Source organism: Carcharodon carcharias, chromosome 7 (genome assembly GCF_017639515.1).
Source record: "Carcharodon carcharias isolate sCarCar2 chromosome 7, sCarCar2.pri, whole genome shotgun sequence".
Classification (NCBI taxonomy): domain Eukaryota; kingdom Metazoa; phylum Chordata; class Chondrichthyes; order Lamniformes; family Lamnidae; genus Carcharodon; species Carcharodon carcharias.
The window spans coordinates 191,314,630-191,338,630 of record NC_054473.1 but is presented as its reverse complement, the minus strand read 5'-3'; the positions used below and the strand labels follow the sequence as shown (position 1 = coordinate 191,338,630).

Here is a 24,001-nt window from a genome sequence, read left to right as displayed (position 1 = left end):
TTCCTTAATTTCCTCACTCTTTTTAACGTCTAGGTTATTGTCTATTTCCGTATGAAACTTGTGTCTTCTACTGTGAAGACAGACACAAAATACTTGTTCAATGCCTCTGCCATTTCTTCATACCCCACGATAATTTCTCCTGTCTCTGCTTCTAAGGGGCTAACATTTACTTTAGCTACTCTCTTCCTCTTTATATACTCTTACAATCTCTTTTTATATTACTGGCTAGATTACTTTCATTCTACTTTTTCCCTTTCCATCAATGTTTTCGTGGCCCTCTGCTGGTTTCTATACACTCCCAAGCCTCTTCTTTTAATCCAATAGGAGATTAGAAAGAGGAGTTGAGGCCTGGGGCAGATCAGCAATGATCTTATTGAATGGCGGGGCAGGCTTGAGGGGCCGAATGGCCTACTCCTATTTCTTATGTTCTTACTAATATCCTTAACTTCCTGAGAGAGCCACGGATAGATCTTTCTTGCTGAGTTCTTGTTTTAAATGTAATGTATTTTTGTTGAAGATTTTGAATTATTTCTTTAAAGGTTTCCCAATGTTCATTTACCTCCATACCATTTAGTCTGTTTATCCAATTAACCTTAGCCAAGTTCTCCCCTTATACCTATGTAATTAGCTTGTTTAAGTTTAAGATTCTCGTTTGTGATTGGAGTATGTCATTTTCAAATTTAACATTGAATTGAATGGTATTATGATCACTATTTCCCAGTGGATTTTTGACTATGACATTACCAATTAACCCTGCTTCATTACATAATACTAGATCTAAGGTAGCTTCATCCCTAGTCAGTTCCGCAACATATTTCTCCAAGAAACTAGCATGAAAACCTTCTACAAACTCATCTTCTAGACCACCCTTGCCAATTTGATTGTCCCCGTTTATGTGAAGATTAAAGTCCCCCATAAAAGAGTATAGTGAATAATGAGCTGTGGGCACAGATTGACACGTGGAATTATGACCTTTTTTAGCCCAGAGAGGGGCAGGATTGGCACTTTAACGTTCCTGGTTACAGGGTTTTCAGATGAGATAGAGAGGGGGATTAAAAAGAGAAGGAGGGTAACAATATTGATTAAAGAAACAATTAAAGGCGTGAAAAGGGTTGATATGTTAGAGGAATCATCAAATGATGTTATATATGTTTTGAACTAAGGAACAAAAAAGGGGCAGTCACACTGCTGGGTGTATGCTGTAGACCCCCAAACAGTCAGAGGAGGATAGAAGAGCAGATTTCGTGGCAATTTTTGAGAACGCTAAACCAATAAGGCAGTAATAGTGGCGGATTTCAATTACCCGCATATTAACTCGGATACTTAAATTTTTATTCGTTCATGGGGTGTGGGCATTGCTGGTAGGCCAGCATTTATTGTCTATCCCTAATTGCCCTTGAGAAGGTGGTGGTGAGCTGCCTTCTTGAACCGCTGCTGTCCATGTGGTGTAGGTACACCCACAGTGCTGTTAGGGAGGGAGTTCCAGGATTTTGATCCAGTGACAGTGACGGAACAGCGATATATTTCCAAATCAGGATGATGAATGCCTTGGAGAGGAACTTCCAGGTGCTGGTGTTCCCATCTATCTGCTGTCCGTGTCCTTCTAGATGGTAGTGGTTGTGGGTTTTGAAGGTGCTGTCGAAGGAGCCTTGGTGAATTCCTGCAGTGCATCTTGTAGATGGTACACACTGCTGCCACTGTGCGTCGGGGGAGGGAGTGAAAGTTTGTGGATGTGGTGCCAATCAAGCGGGCTGCATTGTCCTGGAAGGTGTCGAGCTTCTTGAGTGTTGTTGGAGCTACACTCATCCAGGCAAGCGGGGAGTATTCCATCACACTCCTGACTTGTGCCTTGTGGATGATGGACAGGCTTTGGGGAGTCAGGAGGTGAGTTACTTGTCACAGGATTCCTAGCCTCTGACCTGCTCTTGTGGCCACAGTATTTATATGGCTAGTCCAGTTCAGGTTCTGGTCAATGGTAACCTCCCCAGGATGTTGATAGTGGGGGATTCAGTGATGGTAATGCCACTGAACATCAAGGGGTGATGGTTGGATTCTCTCTTGTTGGAGATGGTCATTGCCTGACACGTGTGTGGCGCGAATGTTACTTGTCACTTGTCAACCCAAGCTTGGATATTGTCCAGGTCTTGCTGCATTTGGACATGGACTGCTTCAGTATCTGAGGAGTCACGAATGGTGCTGAACATTGTGCAATTATCAGCAAACATCCCCACTTCTGACCCTATGCTGGAAGGAAGGTCATTGATGAAGCAGCTGAAGATGGTTGGGCCGAGGACATTACCCTGAGGAACTCCTGCAGTGATGTCCTGGAGCTGAGATGACTGACCTCCAACAACCACAACCATCTTCCTTTGTGCTAGATATGACTCCAACCAGCGGAGAGTTTTCCCCCTGATTCCCATTGACTCCAGCTTTGCTCGGGCTCCTTGATGCCACACTCGGTCAAATGCTGCCTTGATGTCAAGGGCAGTCACTCTCACCTCACCTCGGGAGTTCCCCTCTTTTATCCATGTTTGAACCAAGGCTGTAATGAGGTCAGGAGCTGAGTGGCCTTGGTGGAACCCAAACTGGGCATCAGTGAGCAGGTTATTGCTGAGCAAGTGCCGCTTGATAGCACTGTTGATGACCCTTTCCATTACTTTACTGATGATCGAGAGTAGACTAGGAAGTTCTGAGGAACAAAGGGACCTTGGCGTGTGTGTCCATAGATCTCTGAAGGCAGAGGGGCATGCTAGTGGGATGGTGAAAAAGGCAAAACAAAAACAAAATTACCTGGAAAAACTAAGCAGGTCTGGCAGCATTGGCGGAGAAGAAAAGAGTTGACGTTTTGAGTCCTCATGACCCTTCAACAGAACTAGAAAAAGGCATATGGGACACTTGCCTTTATCAATTGAGGCATAGATTACAAAAGTAGGGAGGTCATGTTGTAGTTGTATAGAACCTTGGTGAGGCCACAGCTGGAGTACAGTGTGCTGTTCTGGTCGCCACATTATAGGAAGGATGTGATTGCACTGGAGGGAGTGCAGAGGAGATTCACCAGGATGTTGCCTGGGATGAAACATTTAAGTTATGAAGAGAGGTTGGATAGACTTGGGTTGTTTTCGTTGGAGCAGAGAAGACTGAGGGGCGACCTGATCGAGGTGTACAAGATTATGAGGGGCATGGACAGGGTGGATAGGGAGCAGCTGTTCCCCTTAGTTGAAGGGTCAGTCACGAGGGGGCATAAGTTCAAGGTGAGGGGCAGGAGGTTTAAGGGGGATGTGAGGAAAAACTTTTTTACCCAGAGGGTGGTGACGGTCTGGAATGCACTGCCTGGGAGGGTGGTGGAGACGGGTTGCCTCACATCCTTTAAAAAGTACCTGGATGAGCACTTGGCACGTCATAACATTCAAGGCTATGGGCCAAGTGCTGGTAAATGGGATTAGGTAGGTCGGTCAGGTGTTTCTCATGTGTCGGTGCAGACTCGATGGACCGAAGGGCCTCTTCGGCACTATGATTCTGTGATGGGGCGGGAATTGGTTGGGTTGGATTTGCCCTGCTTTTTATTCTGTACAGGTTATACCTGGGCAATTTTCCACATAGCCGGGTAGATGCCAGTGTTGTAGCTGTACTGGAACAGCTTGGCTAGGGGCGCAGTACGTTCTGGAGCACAAGTCTTCAGTACTATTGCCAGAATATTGTCAGGGCCCATAGCCTTTGCAGTATCCAGTGCCTTCAGCTGTTTCTTGATATCATGTGGAGTGAATCGAATTGGCTGAAGACTGGCAGCAGATACATGGGAACACTATCAGCTGCAACTCCCCTCTGAGCCACTCTCCCTCCTGACTTGGAAATATATCGTTGTTCCTTCACTGTCGCTGGATCAAAATCCTGGAATTCCCTTCCTAACAGCACTGTGTGTTTACCCACACCACATGGAATTCAGCGATTCAAGAAGGCAGCTCACCACCACCTTCTCAAGGGCAATTAGGATGGGCAATAAATGCTGGCCCAGCCAGCGAAGCTCACATCCCATGAACAAATTTTTTAAAAGTCATTTATATATCACGGAAAAGCAGTGGTTCTCATACTGATCCTTGGGGGATCTTATCAAATGCCATCTCAAAATCCAAATATGTTACATTGACTGGTTCATCAACAGGACTTTAAACTAGAAAGTTGGGGGAAGGGAAGGGTAAAACTCCAAGAAGTCTGACAAATGGGAAACAAAGCAGCAGGCTAGCATGTGGGGGGGGGGTGGATTCAACTTCATGGAAAATTATGAAAAAACTGAAAAGGAAGGAGAGCCCAGGAGAGGCTATTAAATTCTCCAGAGCACAAAATAGGACAGAGTGTTTGGAAAGGGCTAGGAATCTAACTTCAAGCACATCAGATAAAGGGAGGACAATGAGAAAGGGGACTGAAAATACAGGACTGAAGGTGTTGTATCTGAATGTACGCAGTAAATGAAATAAGGTAAATGAGCTTGTGGTGCAGATTGAAATTGGCAGGTATGATGTGGTGGGCATCACGGAGACATGGCTGCAAGGGGATCAGGACTGGGAGCTAAACATCCAAGGATATACATCCTATCAAAAAGATAGGCAGGTTGGCAGAGGGGGTGGGGTTGCTTTGTTAGTAAGAAATTAAATTAAATCGATAGCAAGAAATGATGTAGGGTCAGATGATGTAGAATCTGTGTGGATAGAGTTGAGGAACTGCAAAGGTAAAAAAACCATAATGGGAGTTATGTACAGGCCTCCGAACAGTAGTCAGGATGTGGGGCACAAGATACATCAGGAGATAGAAAAGGCGTGTAAGAAAGGCAAGGTTACAGTGATCATGGGGGATTTCAATATGCAGGTAGACTGAGAAAATCAGGTTGGTAGTGGATCCCAAGAAAAGGAATTTGTGCAATGTCTATGAGATGGCTTTTTGGAGCAGCTTGTGGTGGAGCCCACTAGGGAACAGGCAATTCTAGATTTAGTGATGTGTAATGAGGCAGATTTGATAAGGGAGCTTAAGGTGAAGGAACCCTTAGGAGGAAGTGATCATAATATGATAGAATTTACCCTGCAATTTGAGAGGAAAAAGCTGGAATCAGTTGTAACAGTATTACAGTTGAATAAAGGCAACTACAGAGGCATGAGGGAGGAGCTGGCCAGAATTGACTGGGAGATGAGCCTAGCAGGAAAGACAGTGGAACAGCAATGGCAGGAGTTTCTGGGAGTAATTTGGGAGACACAGCAAAAATTCATCTCTAGGAAGAAGAAGCATACTAAAGGGAGGACGAGACAACCATGGCTGACAGGGGAAGTCAGGGACAGCGTAAAAGCTAAAGAGAAAGCATACAATGTGGCGAAGAGCAGTGGGAAACCAGGGAATTGGGAAACCTACAAAGACCAACAAAGGACAACTAAAAAAAAAATGAGGGAGAAGATTAAATATGAGGATAAACTAGCCAGTAATATAAAAGAAGATTGCAAGAGTTTTTTACATATATAAAGGGTAAGAGAGAGGCAAAAGTGGACATTGGGCTGCTGGAAAATGATGCTGGAGAAGTAGTAGTGGGGAACAAAGAAATGGCGGAGGAACTGAATAGGTACTTTGCCTCAGTCTTCACGGTGGAAGACACAAGTAACATCCCCAAAGTTCAAGAGAGTTGGGGGGGCAAAGGTGAGTATGGTAGCCATTACCAAGGAGAAGATGCTAGGAAAACTGAAAGGTCTGAAGGTGGATAATTCACCTGGACCAGATGGATTACACCCCAGAGTTCTGAAGGCGATAGGTGAAGAGATAGTGGAGGCGTTAGTGGTGATCTTTCAGGAATCACTGGAGTCAGGGAGGGTCCCAGAGGACTGGAAAATCGCTAATGTAACCCCCCTGTTTAAGTAAAGGGAGTGAGGCAAAAGACAGGAAATTACAGACCAATTAGCCTGACCTCGGTCGTTGGCAAGATTTTAGAGTCCATTATTAAGAATGAGATTTCAGAATACTTGAAAGTGCATAGTAAAATAGGGCAAAGTTTCATCAAGGGGAGGTCATGCCTGACAAATCTGTTAGAATTCTTTGAGGAGGTAACGAGTAGTTTAGACAAAGGAGAACCAATGGATGTTATCTACTTGGACTTCCAGAAGGCCTTTGACAAGGTGCCGCACAGGAGGCTGCTCAGTAAGATAAGAGCCCATGGTGTTAGAGGCAAGGTACTAGCAAGGATAGAAGATTGGCTGTCTGGCAGGAGGCAGAGAGTGGGGATAAGGGGGTCCTTCTCGTGATGGCGGCCAGTGACTAGTGGAGTTCGGCAAGGGTCAGTGTTGGGACCACAACTTTTCACTTTATACATTAATGATCTAGATGAAGGAACTGAGGGCATCCTGGCTAAGTTTGCAGATGGTACAAAGATAGGTGGAGGGACAAGTAGTATTGAGGAGGCAGGGAGGCTGCAGAAGGATTTGGACAGGTTAGGAGAATGGGCAAAGAAGTGACAGATGGAATACAACGTGGGGAAGTGTGAGGTCATGCACTTTGGTAGGAAGAATAGAGGCATAGACTATTTTCTAAATGGGGAGAGTTCAGAAATCTGGAGTGCAAAGGGACTTGGGAGTCCTAGTCCAGGATTCTCTTAAGGTTAACTTGCAGGTTGAGTCAGTAGTTAGGAAGGCAAATGCAATGTTGGCATTTATTTCGAGAGGACTAGAATATAGAAGCAGGGATGTGCTGTTGAGGCTTTATAAGGCTCTGGTCAGACCACATTTAGAATATTGTGAGCAATTTTGGGCCCCGTATCTCAGGAAGGATGTTCTGGCCCTGGAGAGGGTCCAGAGGAGGTTCACAAGAATGATCCCAGGAATGAAAAGCTTAACATATGAGGAACATTTGAGGACCCTGGGTCTATACTCGATGGAGTTTAGAAGGATGAGGGGGGATCTGATTGAAACTTACAGAATACTGAAAGGCCTGGATAGAGTGGACGTGGGGAAGATGTTTCCATTAGTAGGAGAGACTAGGACCCGAGGGCACAGCCTCAGAGTAAAGGGAAGACCTTTTAGAACAGAGATGAGGAGAAATTTCTTTAGCTAGAGAGTGGTGAATCTATGGAATTCATTGCCACAGAAGGCTGTGGAGGCCAGGTCATTGTGGGTATTTAAGACCGAGATAGATAGGTTCTTGATTGATAAGGGGATCAAAGGTTATGGGGAGAAGGTGGGCGAATGGGGCTGAGAAACTTATCAGCCATGATTGAATGGTGGAGCAGACTCGATGGGCCAAATGGCCTAATTTCTGGTCTTATGGTCTTATGGTTTCCCTTATCTATATTGCTGGTTACACCCTCAAAAGATTAATAGTTTTGTCCAAAGTGATTTTCCTTCCATAGAATTTTCGGCATCTTTGAAAGTAGATTAGTCACCAGGCCCAGATGAAATATATCCTGGACTGTTAAAGAAACAATGGAGGAAATTACAGAGGCTCTGACCATTATATGTCAATCCTGCCTGACCATATTTATTCTCTCTAATCATTTCCAAGTGCCCTGTTTGCCATGTCTCTAATAATAGAGTCTAGCATTTACCCAGCTACTGATCTAACTGGCCTACAGTTCCCTGTTTTCTCCTTTCTTGAACAGCGGTGTTGAATTTGCAATGTCTTCCTATCGATGAAGACATTCCAGAATCTAGGGAATTCTGGAAGATCAAATCTAGTACATGCACTATCTCTGTAGTCACCGCTTTTAAAATATTACAATGTAGACCATTAGGCACAGGAGATTTGTCTTTTTGTCCCATCAGTTTCTCCAGTACTTTTTCTTTACCGATATTAATTAATTCAAGTCCTTGGACTCTAGGTTCCCCACTATTTCTGTTTGTTTGTTGTATTTTCGATGTGAAGGTAGATACAAAATAAGTATTTTTTAATTTATTCTTTCAAAGGATGTGGGTGATGCTGGCTCTGCCAGCATTTATTGCCATTAGAAGATGATGGTGAGCTGCCTTTTAGACCTGCTGTAGTCCATTTGTTTAACGTCTCAGCTATTTCCCTTTATAATTTCTCCTATCTCTGTCTTTAACTCTAAGGGACTTACTTTTGCTTATCTCTTCTTTTTTACTCACTTGTAAGAGCTCTTACAATTCTGTGTTTATATGTCTTGCTAGTTTACTCTCATTCTGTTTTCTTCCTCTACCAATTTCTTTGCTTAAAACAAACCTTCCCAATCTTCAGGCTGACAACTCTTTTTGGCAACATTATAAGCCTCTTCTTATAATGAAATATTATTTTTAATTTCTCCATTTAAATATGGTCATTCCATTTTTCCAGTGGAGGTTACATTCCTCAAAGGAATGTATATCCATTCAGAGTTGTGAATTATTTCTTTAAATGTTTACCATTACTTTTCTTCCATCATAATCTAATTTCCCAATTTACTTCCACCAACTTGACTCCGCCATGCTTCTGTAATTGGCTTTGTTTAAATTCATGACGCTGGTTTTAGGCTTAACCCTATCATTCATAAGTTCAATATATCATGTTATGATCAATTTTTCCCAGAGGATCCTTTACTATACAATTGCAAATTAATCCTGTTTCATTGCACAATACCAGAAAATGTTGGAAAAACTCAGCAGATCTGGCAGCATCTGTGGAGAGAAAAAGAGTTAACGTTTCGAGTCCATATCACTCTCCTTCAGAGTCCTATTGACTCGAAACGTTAACTTTCTTTTTCCCTCCGCAGATGCTGCCAGATCTGCTGAGTTTTTCCAGCATTTTCTGTATTTTTTCATATTTCCAGCATCTGCAGTATTTTGCTTTTATTTTAGTGTGAGCGAATGAATAAGTCACAGTAAAGGGATAGCAGGTGAAAGTGAGGGACTGAGTCACAGCAAGGTGGTAAGTAATGTGGGCCAGAGTACAGGGAGATTTACTCCGTATCTAACCCCGTGTTGTACCTGTCCTGGGAGTGTTTGATGGGGACAGTGTAGAGGGAGCTTTACTCCGTATCTAACCCCGTGCTGTACCTGCCCTGGGAGTGTTTGATGGGGACAGTGTAGAGGGAGCTTTACTCCGTATCTAATCCCGTGCTGTACCTGTCCTGGGAGTGTTTTATGGGGACAGTATAGAAGGAGCTTTACTCTGTATCTAACCCCGTGCTGTACCTGTCCTGGGAGTGTTTCATGGGGACAGTGTAGAGGGAGATTTACTCTGTATCTAACCCCGTGCTGTACCTGTCCTGGGAGTGTTTCATGGGGACAGTGTAGAGGGATCTTTACTCTGTATCTAACCCCATACTGTACCTGTCCTGGGAGTGTTTGATGGGGACAGCGTAGAGGGAGCTTTACTCTGTATCTAACCCTACTCTATCTAATCCCATGTCGTACCAATACTTACAATGTGTTCATGTACCAGACCTGACGTTGGGTAGCTGTGCCAGTGACGGTTGGAGCTTGTGTCTTACAGAGCTGTTGGAATTGCGGTCGGAAGGCAAGTGAAACCTGCAGTGGCTGCAACACGGCACGTTACTGCGGCTCCTTCTGTCAGCACAAGGACTGGGAGAAGCATCACCATGTTTGTAGACAAAATTTTCAGGGCCTGCAAGTTTCTAGCATTGCCACCAATTCCAGCTCTGGCAGCCAGAACACTGCCACCAGCTCCCTCTCTGGCAGCCAGAACACTGCCACCAGCTCCCTCTCTGGCAGCCAGAACACTGCCACCAGCTCCCTCTCCGGCAGCCAGAACACTGCCACCAGCTCCCTCTCCGGCAGCTCCAGCAGCCAGGCCCAGCCAGATGCCATTGCCAGCAGTGGGGCTCAAAGCCCCAGAGACACTGGATCTACAACTGCCTCCTCCTCTGTCACTCCCCCCACCCCAATCCCAGTCGAAACTGCCACTCACTAACCTACAACACAACTTTACAGCTACCTGAAGACTTCATTGAACTTTGACCTCTGAATGACCTCTTGTCCCTTGTTAATCCTCAGCATTTCTGTAACCTCATTTGTTCCAGACGAGAGAAAGAAATCCACCTGCTTTTTTATTCATTTTTTTTGGTTATTTACCAAACGTTCCCTCTTCTACAGTGTCACAGCTTCTGTATGTTATCTGGAGCTTTATATCTCTGGGTGATGCCCTGTGATGCCTCTGGGTTGGACTGGAAACTCTGCAGAAATAACTTCAACTTCAGCAAGAACCGAAACTCAGTTAGACTGAGGAAAGCTTCTAATCTGGATAATACTTGTTTGCTGTTTTAAAAATTCCAAAAATAATCACTTGGGCACACTCTACCCTCCCTCTCGGGCACTCGGACCCTCCCTCTCGGGCACTCAGACCCTCCCTCTCGGGCACTCAGATCCTCTTTCTCTCGGGCACTCAGATCCTCTCTCTCGGGCACTCAGATCCTCTCTCTCGGGCACTGGGACCCTCTCTCTCGGGCACTCAGATCCTCTCTCGGGCACTCAGATCCTCTCTTGGGCACTCAGATCTTCTCTCTCTCGGGCACTCAGATCTTCTCTCTCTCGGGCACTCGGACCCTCTATCGGGCACTCAGATCTTCTCTCTCGGGCACTCAGATCTTCTCTCTCTCGGGCACTCAGATCTTCTCTCTCTCGGGCACTCAGATCTTCTCTCTCTCGGGCACTCAGATCTTCTCTCTCTTGGGCACTCAGATCTTCTCTCTCTCGGGCACTCAGATCTTCTCTCTCTCGGGCACTCAGATCTTCTCTCGGGCACTCAGATCTTCTCTCTCTCGGGCACTCAGATCTTCTCTCTCTCGGGCACTCAGATCCTCTCTCTCTTGGGCACTCAGATCTTCTCTCTCTCGGGCACTCGGACCCTCTGTTGGGCACTCAAATCCTCTCTCTTTCGGGCACTCGGACCCTCTCTCGGGCACTCAGATCCTCTCTCAGGCGCTCAGATCCTCTCTCTCTCTCTCGTGCACTCGGACCCTCGGGCACTCAGATCCTCTCTCTCTTGGGCACTCGGACCCTCTCTCGGGCACTCAGATCCTCTCTCTCTCTCTTGGGCACGCAAACCCTCTATCGGGCACTCAGATCCTCTCTCTCTCGGGTACTCAGATCCTCTCTCTCTTGGGCACGCAAACCCTCTATCGGGCACTCAGATCCTCTCTCTCTCGGGTACTCAGATCCTCTCTCTCTTGGGCACTCTGTCTCGAACTCTGTAGTGCACTTTCCAATAAATTACCAGTTCCATGCTTTGACACACACACACTGAACACAAATGTACTCCCGGTTGAACCTTGGCATTCAGGCACACCCACTCACCCTCAAGATACCCACTCACCCTCAAGATACCCACTCACTCTCAAGACACCCACTCACTCTCAAGACACCCACTCACTCTCAAGACACCCACTCACCCTCAAGATACCCACTCACCCTCAAGATATCACTTATCCTTAAGACACCCGCTCACCCTCAAGTTATCCAGTCACCCTCAAGATACCCTTTCACCCTTGAGACTCACCTTCCACCCTCGAGACACCCGCCCTCACACACACACACACACACACACACACACACACACATAGATATACCTGTGTTCACACTCACAGAGGATAGAGCAAACTACCTTGCTAGCCAGCCAAGAAGATACCAGATGCACCTCGGCTCCAAAGTAAACCCAAAAAAAACACCCTGTCTCAAACCTGTGTTGCACTGCCAAAGTCACTGGTGAAAAAGAGCAGCAGTCTGGAACTCACCGAGCTAGTGTGGAGCATCTTGGCTAAGGTGACCCCAGGCCAGACAAGCCAGAGTCATACAGTGGAAAGGACTCCTGTCTTTTTTACAGATTTACAGATATGACTAGTTTGATTTGCGATTGTCAGATATCCTAAAGACACAGAGTTACAGCAGAACCAGTGAGATTAAGTGTGTGAAGGATTCACTTTCAGCGAACTCACCACTCTTAATATAATGAGAAAAGCACCTGCTGAGGAAATGATGTCATTTTTTTGCTTTGTGAAGAAAGGAACAGAAAGATGTCAATAAATGTGACAATCGTTTAATTTTTTAAATCTTTTTTTAAGCATGAATGATGTTTTGCTGGACTCTTTCAATTTTCTACCTCCCTTCAATCTTTTCTCTCACTCTATTTTTGGTGCCGATCTCCATAAGAACACTTTTGGATGTACAGATATTTGTTGTTCGCCGTATTTCAATGTGATCTGTGTTGTTCAGGTGTTTTTTTCAAACTTGTGACAGTTTCCTGTGTGGACTGAATTCTTCGGAGACAAAAAAACTTCCCTCCAACCCACCCACTTCACCATCACTCTCCATCCTCATCTCCTCCTCACTCCCTCCTTCCCTCACTCTCAGCCCCTCTTCCTCACCCCTTGTCCTCACTCCCTGCTCCTTCATCTCTCTTCCTCTCCTCACCCTCTGCTCACTCCTTTCTCCTCCTCCTCCTCAGTCTTGCCTCCCCCTCATCACCCCCTCATCCTTGCAATATCTGCCTCGCCCCTTTCTTGTTCACCTCCTCCACTCCCCCTTCTTCCACCTCTTCTTACCTGCCTTGGTTTCCCCTCTTCACCCTTCTTCCTATTCCCTCTTCCCCCTGCCCCACTTCCCATCAGTAATAGGAGTGGGGAGAGAGTAGATCTGCTTTTGGTTCTGACTCCATTTAGCAGATCTTTCTGCTACTTGGTGAAAGCTCAGGGTTACAGAGCCAGTGAGGAGAAACCGAAAGCACAGTGACATTCAAACCATTTCCAATCTTTTTTTGGACTAAACATTCAGTTATTGAGTGGCTGCATTCTTTAGTTTGGACAAAAAAGGAACAAAATGAAAATGCTGGGATTCTCAGCAGGTGTGTGGAGAGGAGATAATCTTTCATCAAAACTGAGCTCAGAACTGGAACCAACAAAATGTACCTGTCACCTCTCTCGTGCAGAGTGTTTGTAGCATGCTCTGTTTTTACAACTGTAGTCGATGTGTCAGTGAATTTGCCTTTGGATCACATTATAATTCATTTCCCCATTGGTGAAGCTCAGGGATTCCTTGAGCAGTGTTTGTGAAGGTTGGCAGATTTGAGTAATCATTATCTGTTTAAAATGATAGCAACCCACTGTGGCACAGATGCAAGTCCACCCTCCTTCAAGTCTTGTAGCACGACCCAGTGCCAAAGGAGGCTGGGACAGCTGACAAAATGAGAGGTCAAAGTCTCAGTGTGTAACTGGTCACTCCCCCAGTGTGTGTAAACTGGTCACTCCCCCAGTGTGTAAACTGGTCACTCTCCCAGTGGTGTAAACTGGTCACTCCCCCAGTGTGTAACTGGTCACTCCCCCAGTGGTGTAACTGGTCACTCCCCCAGTGGTGTAACTGGTCACTCCCCCAGTGTGTGTAAACTGGTCACTCCCCCAGTGTGTGTAAACTGGTCACTCCCCCAGTGGTGTAAACTGGTCACTCCCCCAGTGTGTAAACTGGTCACTCCCCCAGTGTGTAAACCAGTTACTCCCTCAGTGTGATGACCGGTCACTCCCCCAGTGGTGTAACTGGTCACTCCCCCAGTGTGTGTAAACTGGTCACTCCCCCAGTGTGTAAACTGGTCACTCTCCCAGTGTGTAAACCAGTTACTCCCCCAGTGTGATGACCGGTCACTCCCCCAGTGTGTAAACCGGTCACTCCCCCAGTATGTGATGACCAGTCACTCCCCCAGTGGTGTAACCGGTCACTCTCCCAGTGTGTGATGACTGGTCACTCCCCCAGTGGTGTAACCGGTCACTCTCCCAGTGTGAGATGACCGGTCACTCCCCCAGTGTGAGATGACCGGTCACTCCCCCAGTGTGTGATGACCAGTCACTCCCCCAGTGTGTAAGTAGTCACACTCTACCTCCCCTCCCCCCACAGTAACTGGTGACAATCTCCTCCACACCACCACCCACCCCACCCTGGTCACTGACAGTCTCTCTAATGCAATAGAGGAGATCAAACCCCAGTGCTTTCTGCTCAAGGACCACTCACAACAGAAACATTGCTGCTACATTCTCAAAACACTGAGACTGCAATGGAGGGAAATGATTCTTATTTATTGTCTGATATATGGAAAATGCCTGTTTTTCTTAGATTTCAATAAGAGTTAATATGTAAAATATCAATGGTGTTTTCTGCAGCCTCTGTACTTTTTTCCCCCAAGTTCCTCTCTTTTTCTCTCTCTCTGATGCCGCCTCTCAGTCTTTACGTTGCAGATGTCCTGTTGCTCATCAATTTCTGCACAAAACCAGTCAGTTCAACGTATGAGTGCGGCTCCTAACTCTGGCAAACATCTGGATAGAGAACAGCTGTGGCCCTGGGACTATCCCATTTGACTGATCCATGAGTTAGAAAAGTTTTTTAACACTACACTGACTCCAGATCCACCCTCCTCCCTCCCAAGTTCCCCCAAGCACCATTGAGCTCAATCAATCTGCTTGAGCTATAGAGTCCAGGAAGTATCGCGGAATAGCTATTCTAGGCGCTTCTGTACACTGCGAGATGGTACCTGTCGACCCCCCTCTCTGGGGTATGGGAACCCTATTCACCCTCTAGAACCATAGAACACTACAGCACAGAAAACAGGCCATTTGGCCCTTCTAGTCTGTCGAAATATTATTCCACTAGTCCCATTGACCTGCACCTAGTCCATAACACTCCAGACCTCTCTAATTTATTCTTAAAACTTAAGAGTGAGCCTGCATTTACCACGTCAGATGGTAACTCATTCCACACTCTCACCACTCTCTGAGTGAAGAAGTTCCCCCTAATGTTCCCTCTAAACCTTTCCACCTTTCCCCTTTCACCCTAAAGCCATGTCCTCTCGTGTTGATTTCTCCTAGTCTAAGTGGAAAGAGCCTACTCGCATTTACTCTGTCTATACCCCTCATAATTTTGTAAACTTCTATCATATCTCCCCTCATTCTTCTACGCTCCAAGGAATAAAGTCCTAACCTGTTTAATCTTTCCCTGTAACCCAACTCCTTAAGACCCGGCAACATCCTAGTAAATCTTCTCTGCACTCTCTCAATCTTACTGATATCCTTCCTGGAGTTAGGCTACCAGAACTGCACACAATACTCCAAAGCTGGCCTCACCAATGTCTTATACAACCTCACCATAACATCCCAACTCCTATGCTCAATACTTTGATTTATGAAGGCCAGTATGCCAAAAGCTTTCTTTACAACCTTGTCTACCTGTGACACCACTTTCAGGGAACTATGTATCTGAACTCCCAGATACCTTTGTTCCTCCGCCCTCCTCAGTGCCCTCTGTAGATGAATACTCTTTGTCGCTTTTTCTATTCATTCATGGGATGTGGGTGTCACTGCAAGCCAGCATATATTGCCCCTCCCTAATTGCCCTTGAGAAGGTGGTGGTGAGCTGCCTTCTTGAACTGCTGCAGTCCATGTGGTGTAGGTACACCCACAGTGCTGTTAAGGAGGGAGTTCCAGGATTTTGACCCAGCAACAGTGAAGGAAAGGTGATATATTTCCAAGTCAGGATGGTGAATGACTTGGAGGGGAACTTCCAGGTGATGTTTGCTTCCATACACCTGCTGCCCTTGTCCTTCTAGATGGTAGTGGTTGCAGGTTTGGAAGATGTTTGTTGTCAAAGCTACCTTGGCGGGTTGCTGCAGTGTTTCCTATATATGGTACACACTGTACACTGGTGGTGTTGGGAGTGAATGCTTAAGATGGTGGATGGGTTGCCAATCAAGTGGACTGCTTTGTTCTGGATGAGGTTGAGTTTCTTGAGTGTTGTTCAAACAGAACACATTCAGTAAGGTGGAGAGTATTCCATCACATTCCTGATTTGTGCCTTGTAGATGTGGACAGGCTTTGGGGAGTCAGGAGGTGAGGGACTCGCCGCAGGGTTCCTAGCCTCTGACCTGCTCTTGTCATCACAGTATTTATATGGCTAGTCCAGTACAGCTTCTGGTTATGGTGATTCCCCAAGATGTTGTTAGTGCGGATTCAGCAATGGTAATGCCGTTGAATGTCAAGAGGAGTTGGTTGGACTTCCTCTTGTTGGAGATTACCTGGCACTTAAGTGGCAAACAGCATTCATGCCACACATCAGCCCAAGCCTGAATCCGCCAGGTCTTGCTGCATATGGGCACAGACTGTTTTGATATCCGAGGAGTCACGAATGGTGCTGAACATTATGCAATCATCAGTAAATATCCCCACTTCTAACCTTACGATGGAATGAAGATCATTGATGACGCAGCTGAAAATAGTTGGGCCCAGGACATTACCCTGAGGAACTCATAGGCACATAGAAGACACATAGAAACTAGGAGCAGGAGTTGGCGATTCGGCCCTTCCAGCCTGCTCCGCCATTCAATATGACCATGGCTGATCCTCTATCTCAATGCCATATTCCCACTTTCTCTCCATACCCCTTGATGCCCCTAATATCCAAAAAATTATCAATTTCTTTCTTGAACACACTCAGTGACCCGGCCTCCACAGCCTTCTGTGGTAGAGAATTCCACAGGTTGACCACCCTCTGAGTGAAGAAACTTTTCCTCATCTCAGTCCTAAATGGTCTGCCCCATATCCTGAGACTGTGGCCCCTGGTTCTAGACTCTCCAACCAGGGGAAACATCCTCCCTGCATCCAGTCTGTCCGGCCCTGTTAGAATTTTATACGTTTCAATCAGATCCCCTCTCACACTTCTAAACTCTAGTGAATACAGGCCCAGCCGACCCAGTCTCTCCTCACACGTCAATCCTGTCATCCCCGGTATCAACCTAGTGAACCTGCAGTGATGTCCTGGAGCTGAGATGACTGATCTCCAAAAACTATAACCATCTTCCTTTGCGTAGATATGATTCCAACCTGCGAAGAGTTTTCCCCCGGATTACCACTGACTTCAATTTTGTCAGGACTCCTTGATGCCACACTCGTTCAATGCTGCCTTGATTACAAGGGCAGTCTCACCTCACCTCTGGAGTTCAGCTCTTTAGTTCATTTGAGGACCAAGACTGCAATAAGTTCTGGAGCCGAGACAGCCCTGGCAGTACCCATTCGGAGCATCAATGAGGTTATTAGCGACTAAGTGTCGCTTGATAGTACTGTTGATGAGAACTTCCATTACTTTGCTGATGATTGATAATAGACTGATTGGGTGATAATTGGCTTGATTGAAATTGTCTTTCTTTTGTGTGTACACGGCATACCTGGGCAATTTTCCACATTATTGGGTAGATGCAAGTGTTGTAGCTGTACTGGAACAGCTTGGCTAGGGGCGCAGCAATTCTGGAGCACAAGTCTTCAGAAATACAGTCTGAATGTTATCGGGGTCCATAGCCTTTTGCTATATCCAGTGCCTTCAGCCATTTCTTGAAATCATAGGATTCAAGTTGGCTGAAAACTGGTATCTGTGATGCTGAGGACCTTGGGAGGAGGCCGAGATGGATCATCCACTCAGCACTTCTGGTTGAAGGTGGTTGCAAATGCTTCAGCTTTGATTTTTGCACTGATGTTGTGAGTTGCCCCATCGTTGAGGATGGGAGTGTTCGTGGAGTCACCTCCTCAGTTTTCTAATTCATTCACAGGATGTGGGTTTCGCTGGCTAGGTCAGCATTTAGTGCCCATCCCTAGTTGTCCTTGAGAAGGTGGTGGTGAGCTGCCTCCTTGAACCGCTGCAGTCCATGTGGTGTAGGTACACCCACCGTGCTGTTAGGGAGGGAGTTCCAGGATTGGGACCCAGCGACAGTGAAGGAACGGTGATATATTTCCAAGTCAGGATGGTGAGTGGCTTCTAGATGGTAGTGGTCATGGATTTTGAAGGTGCTGCCTAAGGATCCTTGGTGAGTTTCTGCAGTGCATCTTGAGGATGGTGCACACTGCTGCTACTGTGCGTTGGTGTGGAGGGAGTGAATGTTTGTGGATGTGGTGCCAATCAAGCAGGCTGCTTTGTCCTGGATGGTGTCAAGCTTTGAGTGTTGTGGGAGCTGCACTCATCCAGGCAAGTGGGGAGTATTCCATCACACTCCTGATTTTGGCCTTGTAGATGGTGGATGGGCTTTGGGGAGTCAGGTGAGTTACTTGAGACAGGATTCCTAGCCTCTGACCTGCTCTTGTTGCCACAGTATTTATATGGCTAGTCCAGTTCAGTTTCTGGTCAATGGTAACCACCAGGATGTTGACAGTAGGGGATTCAGTGATGGTGATGCCATTGAATGTCAAGAGGTGATGGTTAGATTCTCTCTTGTTGGAGATGGTCATTGCCTGGCCCTTTTGTGGTGCAAATGTTACTTGCCACTTGTCAGCCCAAGCCTGGATATTGTCCAGGTCTTGCTGCATTTGGACATGGGCTGCTTCAGTATCTGAGGAGTTGCGAATGGTGCTGAACATTGTGCAATCATCACTTCTGACCTTATGATGGAAGGAAGCTTGCAGCTGAAGATGGTTGGGTCGAGGACAGTACTCTGAGGAACTCCTGCAGTGATGTCCTTGGGCTGAGATGACTGACCTCCAACAATCTTTCCTTTGAAAAAAAAACTGCGGATGCTGGAAATCCAAAACAAAAACAGAATTACCTGGAAAAACTCAGCAGGTTTGGCAGCATCGGCGGAGAAGAAAAGAGTTGACGTTTCGAGTCCTCATGACCCTTTGACAAGGGTCATGAGGACTCGAAACGTCAACTCTTTTCTTCTCTGTCGATGCTGCCAGACCTGCTGAATCTTTCCTTTGTGCCAGGTATGACTCTAACCAGCAGAGAGTTTTTCCCCTGATTCCCATTGACTCCAGTTTTGCTAGGGCTCCTTGATGTCACTCTCGCTCTAATGCAGCCTTGATGTCATGGGCAGTCACTCTCACCTCACCTCTGCCCACTGAGGTGAGAAGTACCATAAGAGGTGCCTTTGCAAGATCCTCCAAATCCAGTGACAAGAAAGGCATCCTTGACCAGGTCAATAAGCTTGTTGGTTTGAAATTCCAGCCCCTGAAGTCAGATCCATTTATCCTCAAACTAGAAAACAAATGCTTGTCACTTTCTGCTGAGACCTCATTCTAGCTATAGTCTGGGATTAAGAGCTCAGTGACCTGAGTAAGACTTTGGGAGGAATCCATTTCCATGATTCTTTTTCCTGCAGGGAGATGGGAATTTGAATGAGAATTCCAATCTTGAGTTCAAGCCACAGAGCTCTACTTGGTAAAGGAAGGCAGGGAGAGAGGGGAGTTATCTGCTGTAAGGACAGAATGTAAGTAATTGAGCATGAAAGTTGAAGGGAAAATGAAGTGAAATTTGGTCAAATAAAATGGGTATACACACACTGCACTGCGCAACTGCCCCACCTCTCAGACTGAGTCAAGGAGAGCACTGCTGAGGGAGCCAGGCTGGGGCTCATGTGAACTGTTGGAAGCCCTGATTCCTCTCCCACCCACCAAGCCTACTATTGAAGAGGTGTGAAATAAGTGGTGTTCTATGCAGTAGTACAAACTTCCACCTGTTCACCTTCATTGCTTTCCATTTCCTTCCTGAAATTTGACAAGGTGTTTACCAAAACTCACTTTCACAGCCATATTTCCTTCTTCAGTGACCGTCTCCGTCTCCATCTTATCCCATGTGGATTCCAACTGAAGTTCCATCCCTCATGTTTCGAATCCACCCAGGATTACAGGTATCTCCGGGACATACAACGTTCTTTGGACTGCTGTTCTCACTGCATCCTGAGATCCACACACACTGCTTTGCGCTGCCATTTGTACACACCTGACCTCTCCCTCCAGCAGCACCGACTCACCCCATCGCAAAGCTGACCTTATCTCTGGTTTCACTTTATTCTTCGTCCCATCCGATGCCTTAACAAGAAACTTTTTCTCTTCCTTTAAGGTGTTAAGGAACGCAAACTCCCAACAATTTATTGATACCAACGCCTACCCGGGACCCTCCACCCCTTTCCCGTCCCTCTGACCCTATCCCATCAACTAATCCCAGCCCCGGCCATGTATTCATCATACCCCCTGACCTTCCACTCTCTGATGCTGAACGTTCTGTACTCAGCAAAGGACTAAGTTTCAAACCCTTACACCCTCACCTTAATGAATTCTGGGCTCAGCACGATGCTAAACTCTTCTTCCACTGCCTTCGTCTCCATGCTCACTTCTTTGGGCAGGAGTCCTCCCCCCGTTCAACGGATCCTTTCACCCGCCTCCGGTATTCTCCCTCCACCTGGACCCTCCCTCTGGCCTCTTACCTGATCTTGATCTTTTCATTGACAACTGTCAGTGTGACATTGGCCATTTTAATCTCTCTGCTCCTCTCACCCACTCCAACCTGTCTCCATCTAAACTCACCACACTCCGTTCTCTCAGGTCCAACCCTGACATTATCAAACCTGCCAACAAGGGTGGTGCTGTTGTTGTCTGGCGCACTGACCACTACCTCGCAGAGGCTGAGCGCCAACTCTCAGATACTTCCTCCTACCTCCCCCTGGACCATGACCCCATCAGCAAGCATCAAGCCATTGTTACCAGAATTGTCACTGACCTCATCTCCTCTGGTGATCTTCCCTCCACAGCTTCCAACCTCAGTCTCCCAACCACAGACCGCCCGCTTCTACCTCCTTCCCAAAATTCACAAACAGGACTGTCTCGTTTGACACATTGTGTAAGCCTGTTCCTGCCCCACAGAACTCATTTCTTCCTATCTTGATTCCATTCTCTGTCCTCTTGTCCGGTCTCTTCCAACCTACATTCGCGATTCCTCTGATGCCCTAGATCACATCAACAATTTCCAGTTCCCTGACCCTAACCACCTCTTCTTCATTATGGGTGTCCAATCTCTCTATACCTCCAACCCCCACAGGGTGGTCTGAGAGCACTCCGCTTCTTCCTTGAACAGAGGCCCGAACAATCCCCATCCACCACCATTCTCCTGTCTGGCTGAACTTGTTCTCTCACTGAACAATTTCTCCTTTAACTTGTCTCACTTCCTCCACATAATAGGTGTGGCAATGGATACTCGCATGGGCCCCAGTTACGTCTGTCAGGTATCTTTATCGGGTATGTGAAATATTCCTTGTTCCACTCCTACTCAGGCCCCCTCCCACAGCTTTTTTTCGATACGTTGATGACTGTCAGTGCCGCTTCATGCTTGTCTGCACCTGGAAAAATTTATCGACTTTGCTTCCAATGTCCACCCTTCTATCACCTTCGCATGGTCCATCTCCAAAACTTCTCTTCCCTTCCTTAAACTCTGTCTTCATTTCTGGTGATAGACTGTCCATCAATTGCAAGCCCAACGCCCTCAGCTACTCACACCTTGCTTCTTGTAAGGACTCCATCCCATTCTCTCAGTTCCTTCGCCTCCGACACATCTTTTCTGATGATGCTACCTTCCAAAACGGCACTTCTGAAATGTCTTCCTTAACCGAGGGTCCCCCCCACTGTGATTGACAAGGCCCTCTGACCCATCTCTCATGCCTCTGCCCTCACCCCTTCCCAGAACCATAGGGTCCCCATTGTCCTCACTTTTCACCCCACCAGCCTCCACATTCAAAGGATCATCCTCCACCATTTCCACCAACTCCAGCATGATTCCACCACCAAACACATCTTCCCCCTCCCCCCAACATCAGCATTCCATAGGGACCGTTCCTTCAGGGACACCCTGGTCCACTTCATCACCCCCAACTCCTCATTCCCTTCCCACAGCACCTTCCCATGCAATCGCAAAAGGTACAACCCTTGCCCCTTTCTTTACCTCCTCTCTCCTCGTTGTCCGAGGGCCCAAAGACTCCTTTCAGGTTAAGCAGCACTTCACTTGCACTTCCCTCAATTTAGTCAACTGCATTCGCAGCTCCCAATGCGGTCTCCTCTACATTGGAGAGACTAAATGCTGACTGGGTGACCGCTTTGCAGAACGACTTTGCTCAGACTTAGCCCTCCCTGTTGCTTGCTATTTCCACACTCCACCCTGCTCTCTTGCCCACGTGTCCGTCCTTGGCCTGCTGCAATGTTCCAGTGAAGCTCAACGCAAACTGGAGGAACAGCAACTCATCTTCCGAGTAGGCACTTTACAGCCTTCTGGACTTAACACTGAGTTCAACAACTTCAGATCATAACTCTTAAAAAAATGTTATTTTTAAAATGTTTTAATCCTTTTCCCTCAATCCTTGCCACCCCCACTCCCCAAAAAACAGGGCCATCTGTCACTTGTTCTTATGTTTTGCTTTCAGAGTGCTGACCCTTGTTCTGCTATCTTACCTTTGTGCCACTATCAGCACCTTTTGTCTTTAACACTACCATTAACAATCCCTTTATCCTGTGTCCATTTGTGTCAAATCTCTCCTGAGCTCCCACCTATTCCTGACCTTTTATTTTGCTCCATCCCCTCTTAAACAGTATAAAATCCATCACATTTCTACTTCTATTTAGCTCTGAAAAAGTCATACAGACTTGAAACATTAACTCTTTCTCTTTCCACAGATGTTGCCAGACCTGCTGAGTTTTCCCAGCATTTTCAGTTTTTACTTCAGATCTCCAGCCTCTGCAGTATTTTGCTTTTATCTGATGTAGACTTTCACTGATTGACCAGGGGAGATGGTGGCAGAGTGGAATCCAGAGGCCCAGGTTCTAATCCCACAACAGCTGGTGAAACTTAAATTCAATTAATAAAATCTGGAATTGAAAGCTAGTCTCAGTAATGGAGACCATGAAACTATCATTGATTTGTCATAAAAACCCATTGGTTCACTAATGCTCTTTAGGGAAGGATACCTGGATTGGCCTACATGTGACTCCAGGCCCACAGTAATGTGGTTGACTCATAGCAAACCACTCAGTTCAAGGACAATTAGGGGTGGTTAACAAATGCTGACCTTGCCAGCGGCACCCACATCTCATGAAGAAATAAACAAAAAAAAACTGACTGAAAATTTCTGAATCATAAACCAAGGCAAAATTTGAATCAAGGTAATTTCATGTTCCATGATTAGATCATTTTCAGCAGAGGCTGAACCCACAGAACCTGTGCTCTCAATCCACCCCCTGACAACTAAAAATAGCACTTTATAAAATATTTAATTTTGTCCGCTAGGTGAGGTTGATTCCTGCAGTGAGCCCCATCCAGTGATTGAGGGGACGCTGTTTGTTAAATATAGAGCTGGGAGGTGAAATTCAACCCTGAGCCCCACACTGAGTCCATCACCAAAATCAATTCTGACTTCTGCCACCATCTGTCTACACCCCAGGGTACCCAATATCAAGGATTGGCTTCTCCAATACTCACTTCTCTAGATCCCAGCCTCCACCTTATCAGCTCTTTACAGCGCCATCCCCAATCTCACTGGTTCAGTGTTCCAATGAACCCTTGTCTCCATATTTAAAATCACGCCATACTGTCCCAGTGATCTGCAGCCATGCAGCTCTCTACAAATACAATTCCAGCTTCATGGCAATACAGTCCCTGTACACAGCTGCTGTGACTGGGGCTCTTTGCTCATTTGGAGAATCACTGCTTGGTGATTTTGCTCACCTACCCAGTAAAACCCTTGCATGTTACACAACATACAGAGTACTAACAGGCCAGAGCTGTCATCTGTGTGATGGTCCCATGTTCCTAACAGCCAGTGTGTGCACAGCATGTGCATCTTCTCCAATCACTTTTCTCAGACTAATTGCAGTTCACTGTTGATTCTAGTTTCTGATCAGCCCTGAAATCTGAATTCGTTCTTAAATGGTCCAAACATTTCTGTTCCTTTTTGTTTCTCTGCATGTCAGGTTCTGCATCCTGATGATAAATCTCAGTAACACACACGTAGCTAGAGACTGAGCAACATAGAAAAGATTGAAAACAATGTATGGGGCTGGATACCAACAGTTCTGTCTACACTGTGTTGAGTGATAACACAGTGATAGATGATCCAATGCTCTCAAGAGAAGAAAATCAGGCATGATTCTTGCTCCTGATCCATCATACCTGGCTGATCCATCATACATGTGGGACACTGGGTTTGAAGGGATCCCACACAATCCAAGAGCCTGCCTTACTCAGTCTGTATCCTAGAG

General features: G+C 46.4%; 1 protein-coding gene across 10 annotated transcripts in view; it reads left to right on the top strand.

Moving 5' to 3' along the window:
• LOC121279942 (protein CBFA2T1-like) overlaps nt 1–10,643 on the top strand; it is a 191,811-nt gene extending 181,168 nt beyond the window's left edge. For all 10 annotated transcript variants that reach the window (XM_041191522.1, XM_041191530.1, XM_041191529.1 and 7 more), the window contains one exon: nt 9,448–10,643. In XM_041191522.1, the coding sequence (XP_041047456.1) occupies nt 9,448–9,885 (438 nt within the window). In that variant the 3' untranslated portion in view covers nt 9,886–10,643. The remainder of the gene's footprint in view (nt 1–9,447) is intronic.
• The last annotated feature ends 13,358 nt before the right edge of the window (nt 10,644–24,001 follow it).